The sequence below is a fragment of the Centropristis striata genome, chromosome 23 (genome assembly GCF_030273125.1).
Source record: "Centropristis striata isolate RG_2023a ecotype Rhode Island chromosome 23, C.striata_1.0, whole genome shotgun sequence".
NCBI classification, from domain to species: Eukaryota; Metazoa; Chordata; class Actinopteri; order Perciformes; family Serranidae; genus Centropristis; species Centropristis striata.
Window position 1 is genome coordinate 7,284,817 of NC_081539.1, and position 13,329 is coordinate 7,298,145.

The 13,329-nt window shown below is 37.5% G+C and overlaps 1 protein-coding gene across 1 annotated transcript in view; it reads left to right on the forward strand.

Annotated features, from left to right (window-relative positions):
* drosha (drosha ribonuclease III) overlaps window positions 1-13,329 on the forward strand; it is a 135,373-nt gene that overhangs the window by 90,503 nt on the left and 31,541 nt on the right. The window contains exons 25-26 of the mRNA XM_059326723.1: window positions 993-1,150; window positions 12,493-12,598. Coding sequence (XP_059182706.1) covers window positions 993-1,150; window positions 12,493-12,598 — 264 coding nt within the window. The remainder of the gene's footprint in view (window positions 1-992; window positions 1,151-12,492; window positions 12,599-13,329) is intronic.

Genomic DNA, 13,329 nt, shown 5'->3' on the forward strand with positions numbered 1-13,329 from the left:
AACACTTCTGATAAGCTGTTAAAAATCTTGCAGACATAGCCAAAAGTAAATGAAGACTTAACCATTTTTTTCAACCAGTACATGCACAAAACAGACCGGGAGCTGGAATGATGCTACGTCATCAGCTCACACTACAACTAGCTGGCTAGCTTGGTTAGCAAGGGGCAATTGTTATACAAAAAGTAACATCCCACCCCTGAAAATGTCTTTTGTCCAACAAAACACTGAATAACACCAAAATGTTGCAATCAACTTCGTAAAAATAAATAAAAACATGTCAATCATAAGGTATCTCCATCCTAAAGCATAACCTGGTTTATCATTTATTTTACTCTATATGGGTCATTTTATTTAGAATGTTGTATTGAAGAAAGGAGAGTTATAAATCAAGTGAGAAATAGGATCTTTTTCCGATTGACTTGCATACAAACAGACTTCTTTTTGCAGCCAGTGGAGTCTCCCCCCTGCTGGCCATTAGATAGAATACATGGAGAAAGTGCTTCCACATTGGCTTCATTTTTTCAGGCCTGGTGGATGCCTCTCGATTCAGCCCGGAAAACTTTACTGAGGTTGGTCAGAAATTTTGGGTGATGAGGTCTGGCCTGCAGTTCATCCCAAAGGTGTTGGTTTCTGTAAGAAGAAATATGGTTCATTTTTTTAAAATTTTAAAATAAGAAATATAAACAAAAATACCATCAACGCCTAATGTATATGTCACATCACAGATCTTTGACACTTAGAGGTAGAAATTTTTTAAAAACGTTGTGGTCCACTTGGTCTGTGGTATATCCCCCATAATTGTCCTTTAAGGATTGATTACTGGGTCTGGGTTCTTATGGGTTAAGATTTGTCTTTATTGTAGCTAAGGACCAAAAGAGTAGACACCAATACCAGTTGAATACCTGTGCTCTATAATAACTCTGTCCCCATCTAAGCCCATGTCTTCGTCACCAAACCACCTTTTTTTACCTGTTTTCTTTCCCCCTCTCCAGGTCCAGGAGCCTCAGACAGACCGGCAGCTCATCGAGACATCTCCCGTCCTCCAGAAACTGACCAGCTTCGAGGACACCATTGGCGTCCTGTTCACACACGTGCGTCTCCTGGCCAGAGCCTTCACCTTGAGGACCGTGGGCTTCAACCACCTCACCCTGTAAGTACGGTCAGTGTTTGTTTGTTGATGATGCAGTTACGGCCAATTAAAATGCAAAGTGAGGCACAGGTTGGCCAGATGTAATTTGCAAGGATGCTGCAGAACCAGCCAGACTTTGTCTGCTGTTCCCTTCAGAGGTGATGAGGCATGATGCATAATATAATATATAATATGATCTGAGATGCTGGGAGTTTTATCATACGTCGAGCATTTTAAATTGTTTTATCTGTTGTGAACGCTGCAGCCTCCTCCTCCCACATCATCATTATATTTACCCCCTGCAGCTCATGCATTTTCTTGCAGTCTCCAAGACTGCCTGTATAACAAGTGGTGTCTTGAATGTCACATTCAAGGTACCTTAGTAAAAGACTGCCTCTTTCATGGTTTTTTGGCCCAGTCCCTAATCCAAGGGTTTCACAGCCGAGAGAGAGAGAGAGAGAGAGACCCAAGGGACTCTCAAGTCCCCATATCTGTAGTCTGCCTCTACCTATGAGGCCATAACCTCAGTGCCTCATGGGAAAGGGGGTTTTGATTCACTGGGTTGTCAGGGCATAGGGTTTAATATTTCCCTTTCTCATTTATTGCAGCCGCATCTCCTATTTGACAGATTTTTTCCCTCTCACTGTCACGATCCAGTCCACCTTGCAAATCCCCGGATTCTTACTTAAATTAGGTTTTTATCCAGATTTAATTCAGGCTCTATACACTATGCCTATAATACTTCAGTGTTCCCGTGTTTTGTTTGCTTTTTAGGTTTGTTTTTCTCCGGCATTCGCAACATTTCACAGTAATGCCGCGGTTATTTAGCTCTGACATTGGAAATGTTTTTTTTTTTTTCTCTTTTCCTCTCAGCCTTCCGCTATGACATTTGTTCAATAGCCAGTAGAGTTACAGACTTCTACAGTTATGTCTTGAAATTGATTAGAGGAGGAATGTCTTGGCCTGTTTATAACAAACAAGTTATCATTGTGTAGCCACAATGTTTCCCCTCCTCGTTCATTGATAGAGTGAAAAAAGTGTTGAAAGGATTGCTATTTTCATAAGAATATGTTTTCACTAATGAGACTGTTCACTCCGATTGGAGGTGTTTTTGATTCTGAATATGAGAGGGTTATTTGCTATGGAAGCTTAACTCACTTCTGAGCTTTTTTCAACACAACACAATAGTGACAGCTAAAGCAAATTAGCCTTGGCAGCACACCTCTGATATCTTATTGGCAGGCTGTACTCTGTAATTGCTTGCTTAGGTTTGCCACAAGGACATCGCTCCGTGTGTGTGTGTGTGTGTGTGTGTGTGTGTGTGTGTGTGTGTGTGTGTGTTTCACGTACACACATTCACAAATACAGTACACTGCTGTGTATGTTCTAATCCATCACTTAAATGTCAAACCTCTCCCCACTCATGGTCAGTGAAGTCGATTAGAGGTCCAGAGGTTCGTCTCCCACTGAGCCGTACTTTGAGGACTTTCCAACTCAAGGTTGATACCAATGATGTTTTCTAACTTGGTGGCATCACATCAAAAAAGCCAAACTTTAAGCTTTAATGAATGATGTAGTGAAACATTTGCTGTTAGAAAAAATAAAATTCACCCTGAGAGGTAAGATAAATACCTTTTACACAATATGGCAGCCATTTATGGACGATTATACACTTGATTATCACTTGACATCCTCCAAGTTGTAAAAAAAAAAAAAAAAGACCAACTCTCTAAGAATAATTCTGCTGAACTGAAAACAAAAAAATCCTCTATCAAGCTTTAATGAATGATGTAATGAAACATTTGCTGTTAGAAAAAATAAAATTCACCCTGAGAGGTAAGATAAATACCTTTTACACAATATGGCAGCCATTTATGGACTATTATACTAAATACAATCCCATGAAAAATTAACAACTGTAAATTTAGAACACTTGACATCCTCCAAGTTGTATTATTACTATTTAAATCTCTTTCTTTTATTTGTAAACCTTATTATTGTTTTTATATTTGATTTGACTCCACCTAGGTTTTTGTTTTTGTTTTGTTTTTAATTTTTCTAGTTTTTATTTTTAATTGCTTTTATTTTTTTACTACCATTCTGTTCTTTTGTGTTGATTTCAAGCATAATTTAGCATGTACCTATTTTTGTATGTGAACAAAAGAAAAAAAAAAACCAATAAAGAGAAGTTAAAAAAAAAAAAAAAGCCCAACTCTCTAAGAATAATTCTGCTGAACTGGAAACAAAAAAATCCTCTATGAAGCTTTAATGAATGATGTAATGAAACATTTGCAGTTAGAAAAAATAAAATTCACCCTGAGAGGTCAGATAAATACCTTTTACACAATATGGCAGCCATTTATGGACTATTATACTAAATATAATCCCATTAAAAAAAATTAACAACTGTAAATTTTAGAACACTTGACATCCTCCAAGTTGTATTATTACTATTTAAATCTCTTTCTTTTATTTCTAAACCTTTTTATTGTTTTTATATTTGATTTGACTCCACCTAGGTTTTTGTTTTTGTTTTGTTTTACATTTTTTTAATTTTTTATTTTTTATTGCTTTTATTTTTTTTTACTACCATTCCGTTCTTTCGTGTTGATTTCAAGCATAAATGAACATGTACCTATTTTTGTATGTGAACGAAAGAAAAAAAACCCCAATAAAGATAAGTTAAAACTCTCTAAATTTAAGGTGGAAATGAATGCATTTTTAATTTCACAGAATTGCAACTTTTCCCGGAGCAAAAAGGAAATAATTTGTACATTTTCAAGGTAATTTATGTTCATTAGCCCGTCGGTGGCCGAAGGCACGTTGACCTAAATAGAGCGGACTCATTTGAAGGCTGGAGCTGAGCAGCGGCTGACCACCAGGACCAAAGGTTACAGCGAACTAGGCCACGCTGTCGTGATGGAGAGAAGAACAAGGTCAGATAACGGAAAGAGAGGTTAGACAATAAGGTAGGCAGCAGATGAGGAGACAGGACCCAGGTTGGCCTCCGCCCTATCACTTTATGCAGAAATAGAGGACAGAGTGACCTAGAAGGAGACAGCACAAGAAGCAAGGAAGGGAGTTGACCCTGTTTAGAGGCAGTGGAGACCGGAGGCTACTATCAGACAGCAGGAATGGAGAGCTGAGGCCCCCAGGCGCTCGTCTTCCTATCTCCTCTCACAGCGGAAGAGCTGGGTGTTGCAACAATTTCACTGTTGGTGAAAAAGATTCTCTTCAACTTCAGCATTTGTTAAATCAAAGTATATTCCACTGTGCAGCTTTGAGAGGAGTTATTTGAAACATTTATACATTTGATTACATTTTACTGCAAAAAAAAAAAAAACTCAGATTGTACATACAGTCCTGTGCAAAAGTCTTAGGCAGGTGTGGAAAAATGCCTTGAATGCTTTGAAGGCCAAATATTGATTTGATTTAGATTTTTCTTCTGTTCACTCAGTTTGCATTTTGTTAATTGATAAAAAAAAATAAATGATGAACATTTCTATTTTTGAAAATGTTCGTATTTGACAGCATTTCTTCACACCTGGGTGATTCTCAGGAAGCCAGTCTAAGCTATGTCTGTGAAGATTAAGGACGTACTTTATTAAACTACATATATTTCACTTTTATATGAATGAGCAATATAACCAAAATGAGGCACAATTCATTGATTTGTGTTAAAATAATATTTTCTACATTTTTAAACATATTTTTGATTCACAATTTCATTACTTTAATGCGTCCAGATAAAAATGTCATGGTTTCCTCAAACTTATATACAATAAATATTTAATAAGCTTTATAAAAATGAATATACATTTGTTTGAAATGTAAAATTTAACAGAATATAATCGAACAATGGTTTTTGACAATGTATAAAGAACAAAAACTGAATGAAAATTGGTTAAAAAAAATGGTTAAATGTTACGGTAATGATAGAATCGTTTGCATTAAAAATTTGTATATTTTAATAAAATACATTTTGGTGATACCGGCTACCCTTGAGCATATTTAAGTGCTTGCCAAGGAAAAAAAAACATTTATTTATTTATTTATTTTTTTTAAGAATGTGTTACAGTAATGAATTTAGCTCACAGTGTCTTTAAAAATGTCAGAAAATACCTTAAAATTCTTTAAAAAGATGATAAATTCATATTAAACAGTGACTTTAGACTTTTTAGGTTATAAAGGGTCAAAGAAATGTGTATATATGTATTCAATGCTCATGAGAATCACCCACCTGCTTTAAACTTCTTTTGCGCAGTACTGTAATTGAAAGTTGAGGCAAATCAGTTAATGTTTCTGGTTTCTGCAATTTTTAGAAGCATTTTTTTGTCCCCCTGACAAATGCATAAAGAAACAGCGATATCTTGAGTGCACAGGTGTTGTTTTTGCTTTTTTTCCTCAAACATCACTGCTGAATATCTGCATAACAGTCATTTAGCAGACAGTTTCAGGAGGATAGTAATGTTTAATGATGATGATTCTTTGAGTAAAGAAGGTGACACACTTTTTTGTCTACTCACATGATGTAATTAAAGATAAACATGAAACTTTTTCTCTGCTAAAACCAGTGGTGGAAGAAGTATTCAGCTCCCTTACTTCTACTACTAACACAACAGTGTGAAAATACTCCACTACAAGTAAAAATCCTGCATTCAAAACTTACTGAAGTAACAATACAAAAAAAATCAGAAAATGTACTTAATGTATGAAAAGTAAAAGTAGTCGTTATGCAGAATGGCCTCAAATTGTTTTATATATTCTAAATATTTTATTGGATTATTATTATTATTGGTGCATTGATGTAAGCAATGTTTTATGTCTTTCAAGGTAGGGCTCATTTTAACGACTTAACATACTGTCATGAGGTCTAATTTTGTCTAACTTTAATTTTTTATCATGTTTTTTATGTTAAATCTCGACCTGAAAAGTAACTAAAGCTGTCAGATAAATTTAGAAAAAGTGCAATATTTGCCTCAAAATGTAGTGAAGTAGAAGTATAAAGTTACATAAAATGGAAATACTCAAGTAAAATACTAGTGCCTCAAAATTGTACTTATGTACAGTACTTGAGTAAATGTACTTAGTTACTTTCCACCACTGGCTAAAACAATGATAGATAATGTGGAAATTAATGTAATATTTAATTAGTCCAATACTCCACTACAAGTAAAAATCCTGCATTCAAAACTTACTGAAGTAAAAATACAAAAAAATCAGAAAATGTACTTAAAGCATGAAAAGTAAAAGTAGTCGTTATGCAGAATGGCCTCAGATTGTTTTATATATTCTAAATATTTTATTGGATTATTATTATTATTGATGCATTTATGTAAGCAATGTTTTTATTTTCTCAACATAGGGCTCATTTTAACTACTTAATATACTGTTATGAGGTCTAATTTTGTCTAACTTTATTTTTTTATTATGTTTTTTATGTTAAATCTCGACCTGAAAAGTAACTAAAGCTGGCAGATCAATTTAGTGGAGTAAAAAGTGCAATATTTGCCTCAAAATGTAGTGAAGTAGAAGTATAAAATTACATTTAATGGAAATACTCAAGTAAAGTACAAGTGCCTCAAAATTGTACTTATGTACAGTACTTGAATAAATGTACTTTCCACCACTGGCTAAAACAATGATAGATAAAGTGGAAATATTTAACCTAATTTATTATTTAATTAGTCCATTAAATAGCTTGTTTATAAGAATGTCACATCATTCATACTGTCACTTTCAGACAAGGAAATATTTTTCCTCTGCAGCAAAAATAACACTTTTTTTTCTAATAAGGATCCTGAGATTTCATACCATCTTTATTCTCATACCAACCATGTTACAGACACATTTTCTTTCTCTTTTGCCTTCACCCTGATTTACCCTGAATGCTGCATGCCTCCCTGCCAGCAACACTTGGTAGAAAGTAGCAGCAGATTACACATTTGAGCCTTACACAAGCATGCACACACGAAACAAGAACACTATTTCCCTAAGAACCGAGAGAAAAAATGGCCTTAAAAGATGGAGTGCTCCCCTCTTTTGGAGCGGGCAGCCTGTCGCCGCCTCCTCAGAGGGGCTGTTAAAGGTATTTTAGATCAAAGTCAAAGGCGAATAAAGACCTCGGCTCCACACTTTACTTCAATTTCCCCCACCTTACCAGAGCATTGTGCCTCTGCTGTTGAAGTGAATAAGGGATGGCTCTTTGTGCCGCTTCACACAGCGACGCATTCCTCTTTGACCCGCTCTATCTCTCCTTTTTCCCTCCATCTCTGCTCCTTTTTCTTCTCGTCTCTCACTGTCACTCCACTGTTCCCCTTTCTCGCTCTTTCTCCTATAGGACTTGGAATAGCAGGGTTCCTATGGGTGCTTGAAATCCTTGAAAATGCTTGAATTTAAATGTTGTATTTTTTGAGGTTTTAAAAAGTGCTTGGATTTTGGATAAAGTGCTTGTAAATTCTTGAAATTCTTACTGTATTTCTCTCGCAATCTGACTATATCCATCTATAGACTAGATCAGTGGTTCCCATCCTTTTTCTTGAGGGATCCACATTTTTACCATTGTAAATTTTGCCGACCCCTCCATTGTCCATTGCTTCTGTGAAGCCGAACTCAATGTGACTTTCATGGTACCCGCTCCTTTTCTATTTGAGATATTCAGTATTTTCGTCTCGCTGACGCTTCGCCATTTTTCCATTAGCTGCGTGTTTCTGTTGTTAGGTGAGGTTACCGCCAGGTGAGGTTACCGCTAGGTGTGGTTACCGCTAGGTGAGGTTACAGCCAGGTGAGGTTACCGCTAGGTGAGGTTACAGCCAGGTGAGGTTACAGCCAGGTGAGGTTACCGCTAGGTGAGGTTACCGCTAGGTGAGGTTACAGCCAGGTGAGGTTACAGCCAGGTGAGGTTACCGCTAGGTGAGGTTATAGCCAGGTGAGGTTACCGCTATGTGAGGTTACCGCTAGGTGAGGTTACAGCCAGGTGAGGTTACCGCTAGGTGAGGTTACCGCTCGGTGAGGTTACCGCTAGGTGAGGTTACCTCTAGGTGAGGTTACCTGTGTATACTGCAGGAGGGATGTTACACATGTCCTTATTCTCATGATATAGCCTTTATTTTTAAACTTTTCTATAGTGATTTTTCTATTTAAGTAAATGAATAAACGTAAAATAAATTTAGTTGTTTTTGTCCCACTAATGAACTGAATGCTGATTAATCTATGTTTGTTGTTGTTCTATGTAAGATTTATTACATCCCTTAAAATCAAGAGCGCTTCAAGACCCCCCGTGGATCTTTGGCGCCCCCCTGGGGGGTCGGGCCCCCCCTGTTGGGAATCACTGGACTAGATAGTCACATGTTCAATGTAAAAAATAATGAGTAGTCTATCTGAAATGAAGACCGTTCCTCCTAAAAGTGTAATACCATCGCTGTTGGTATGGTTCAGTGAAATCTCCCCCTTTTAGTATGTAAGTACTCATCTAAAACATGTAATTTACAACAGGTGTAAGGTACTGGAAAAGCTTGAAAATTTACCTTGAAATTTGACCACTGCTAAAGTGTACGAACCCTGAATTAGCTCACACTCCACCTTCTCTATCTGTTTCGAGCGCTCTCTGGCTTCCCAGCTCACATACAGTATGTATGTTACGTGTCAACAGGTTTACTGCAGATTTTTCTGTACAGTACTTGAGTGCAGGATGAACAGGGAGTTCTCTCAGCCTCCCGATGGCTCCGTTTCCCTCCTCTTTTACCCCCCACCTCCGCTTCTTCACACGCTCATGAGTCGTGGCAGAGCCTTTTCATTAAGAAGCTCTGTGATTATTTTTAATGTGGGAGTGTGCGTCAGGCGCTGTCCCATCCCTCCTAATGAAGCTCAGCTCTGGACCTCAGAGACGGAGGGGAGCTTTTCAAGTTCTTACTTATCCTCTGTCCCTGCGTTAACTCCTCTGCTTTCTTATATCTTTGGTGTCCATCCAGATACTTTACTTTTTCTGAAATTCATAGTTGCATAATCAAACGGTAATTTGAGGCAACCGGAGCAAACCGTCCCATCGTATAAAACTAAACTTGGCTATAACTAAATTATTGACAAGCAGTTTCAAAACATCACTGTCGGCTGGGAAATTGTGTTGTGACGGGCATGTTGCACAAATTTTCAGACATTTTATTAAATTAAACTTTATTGTGAAGCATTGTTCACAGAAGTATCAGAACAGGTGGCGATGATGTCACACACTGTGACACGAACATTCCGTGCAATACACACCCATTATAATCTCAAAATTTCTCCAAAAATGATCATGGTCATTGAACAGGTATTGATAAAAAACTATATGACCTATCGAAACGTGGATTAATACACCGATACACAAGACTTGTGTCTACTGTTTAAAGTTTAAATGGAGTCTCTAGGAGAAATTAAGCCGGAGAAGTAGACGTTTAAAAATCTCCAATTATTGTTCTTTTTCGCTCATTTTTTTTCGGCTGTCCCATTCATTTCAATGCAAAATTTTGGGCAGTTTTTCACGACTTATGTTGCGAAAAATTCGTATTCTGTAGAGAAAAGTAAGCCTTAATAAACCCTAAAAAGATATCAGAAAGACAAAACATGACAAAATCATATAATTGAGCAAATACAAATAAAGTAGGGCCATAAATAAGTAAAAATTTATAAATATCCTACCATCGCCTCTAGTAATTCCACCTCTCTGACAAAAAAATTACTCACCAAATACAAATCACACTTCCTATTCACCCCTTAAATAATCCACAAATGAATCTCATCAGAAAAGTAATTCAGCACCATCCTGTGTGTGTGTTGATGAAAGTTGACAGAAAGTTCTTGAATACTTCAGAAAGTGCTGCAGTTGTAGTTTAAGTGCCTGGGATTTATTCATTTCTCTCTCCTCCGCTGCCCTCTTATACAACAATGTGGGTGAGAGAAGTGATTACAGAAGCGAGCTGCCGTCGTCTGTCGGTGAGAAACGTCGTGGGGGGGATCCTCCTCCGAACCGCTGTGGCTCCTCAGAGACTCCACCATTGATTAGACCTCAAATGATTAACCGATTAGTTGATAAAAGAAGAAAAAAAGTCAGTCTGAATACTCATGGCAATCGATGGTTTGTCCTTTCTCCAGTAAATTCATAATAATGGGAACATTATGTGGCTCCAGCTCAGTCTTTATCTCTTTAATATTACTAATGCAGTAAGTACGTATTCCTATAGCGGGAGATTAAGTAGATTTTTCAATTATGGCCAAATGAGGTTGTGTCTCTTGCTAGTGTAACCTTTATACCATCGCCTTTTTCATTGTTTCTTCCTCCTTTCCTCTCCTAACGTTGTGCTGTATTTCTTTTCTTTCATCTCTGTCTCCCTGTCCTGTCCACCTCTGTCATATTGTATGTGTGTTTTAAGTATACGTTTGGACGGGTTGATGGCTAATTTCGTTGTCCTAGTACTTGTTACTACTACTGTCAGGAAAATCTGAGTGACGCTGTCTTAAATAACACAGAAATGCTATCTTTCCGTCCGTATTATGCTTAGCTGTCAGTTAATAAAGTTTTGTTTTTACTGTTTTCAATGGATCAAACTGATGCAGAAGACTTAAATCTCCGCTTAGCATGCTAATCGTGAGATAGCACGTATGTACATTATAGTATTATATAGTATGCTGCACTAAAAGTACATTAACATGAACCCAATTAGCTGATATACTATATTGCATGTAAATATCTCATATCAAATGATTATGGGCATTACGCTAAGCAACATGAATGTCATCCCTGAATTACATAGTAATGCAACATAAGAAGTGAATAAAGCTAAATTTCTGCTTAGCATGCTAATCGCGAATAACAATTTGCACATTACATGCAGACCACAACAACGTCTGCAACTCCATAAAACACTTACTGTTCATAAGGTACCACACCATCCAGCACATACACATTGAACATTGATATTCGCTGGAAACTATTAGAATATTATTGGAAAATCAAACCTTGTAGCGCACTTTAAAACAAAAGATAGGTAGGCTAAATAGACTTACAGATGAGATGAGTCAGGGTGGAAATCCAGAGTGAATTGTGTTACTGACCAGGTGTAGGCCTATCACACAATGGGGCGGAGCTCCCCTAAAAGGCGTCCGATCGGAAACAGTGCAATGCCGCAACACGTCCTACGTAAATAATGATATTTTGAAAAATTAATTCAAAAATCTTCAAAATCGAGGATGCACACCTTATTGCCATGTGCAAGCCACATATGAAATCTGAGGTCAGTCTGACTAACGGTCAGTGAGATATGCTCTAGACACACACACACACACACACACACAGAAGCTTCTTGCTTAACAGATAGATAAATTGAATATTGCGATTGGCTTTATTTCAATACAATAAACATTTAGTCAGCAGATAAAAACAATCAGGAGATGATTTAATAATGAGGATAATTGACAGCTACAGCCCTGTAAAGATGCTGCTGTTTCACATCTCTCTGGCTCAGATATGCTGCAGCTCATAAAAGGCAGAAGCGCCAGAAATCGGACAATAAACTTTGACCTTTTTTCCCGCTTTGATGTCAGCCTCCTCCTCGCCTTCTACCTCTGCATCTTTCTCTCTCATCTTCCGACTTTCCCCCTCCTGCGAGGAGCTCATATCTATAGTTGGATATGCTGCTGCTGCTGCTGTATATACCTCTCTGCTTGTACTCACGCCCCCCACCCAACACTTCCTGCCTGGGCTGGCACAGCACCAGCCCACATCTGCAATGCTAATCTATAATTCTGTTTAATTAATGACCTGCCTTTCACTTGAGGAGGGTGGGGGGGTTGATGTGCAGCATCACAGCGCTGCCATTAGCGTTTTTCCAGGAATTGTTAGAAGGTTGAAAGTTCTGTAAGTAAACCTGTGTGCACGCTCGCTGCTTTTTATGGGCTTAGGATTTTTTGACAGGCACTCCTGCAGGTGTACGCATGTTTTTTTTTTACCCCCCCCTCCATTTGAATTGCAATCAAAGCCCGGCGTTTTTCTTCAGAAGGGCTGCTACTTCAGGCAGCCTCCGAGTTGTCACACAGCTTGTCAGTGCAGCTGTTCCCGGAGGCCACCCATGAAATGTACATCAGCCGACTTCACCGTTTCTGTTAAAAGACTAAAAGCCTGGTAGATTTGTCGAGAGAGCACGATGCCTTTCATGCCCCACTGATGTGTGGCTGTATACCCTCATGTGAAGCCCTCCCCGTCCTCTCCTCTGGCACAGTTTCCCTCTGCTCGACCCCACGATTTAATTCCCCCAATATCCTTTTTGCAACTAAAAGAAAAACGAATCCTTCTCTCTGTTTACCATCCCTCCTCACTCCATCTTGTCCAGGGGCCACAACCAGAGGATGGAGTTCCTGGGAGACTCTATCATGCAGCTGGTGGCCACAGAATACCTCTTCATCCACTTCCCTGACCACCATGAAGGACATTTAACAGTAAGATCCAATCACTTATATTATATATCAGCACACAATCTCTTTTTCAGGCTCCTCTTCCGCCCAAAGGCATGTACAGTCATGGAAACAAATGATTAGACCACCGTTTTTCTTCAATTTCTTGTTAGTTTTAATATCTGGTACAACTAAAGGTACATTTGTTCGGACAAATATAATAATATCAACAAAAATAGATCAAAATAAGAAAAAAATAGTTTAATTTCAGAGCTGATATCTAGACATTTTCAATGGTTTTCTTGATAATGATTTTGGTTATATTTAATAAAACCATGGAAAATGGCTAGATTTCAGCTCTTAACCTCTATGGTTTGCATTATGACACCAGTTTGGAAAGTGTTTTTTGTCTTAAAATAGACTATATAAACATAATCTGAAGAAATTTTATTTATTTTTTTTTATTTTTTTGGAAGTTTTTGGGATTTATTTTCCGTAGGCAACATTGTACCATAACGGTGCACAAGTGAAAAAGAAAGTTTTTTTAAATTAATTTTATCATAATTTATTTAGTAAACGTGTGTAAAAGATTCAATAGCTTCAACAGGGAACAATACAAAACATTTTAAATTTAAAAACATTATAAAAGGAACTTTTTAAACTGGTTTCTTGCCTGTAGGCAACATTGTACCACTGAACCAACGACCCATTGAAATGAATGTGTAAAGTGTATGAAACTATAAAAAAAAAATTTCTCACCTATCAGTAGGAATATA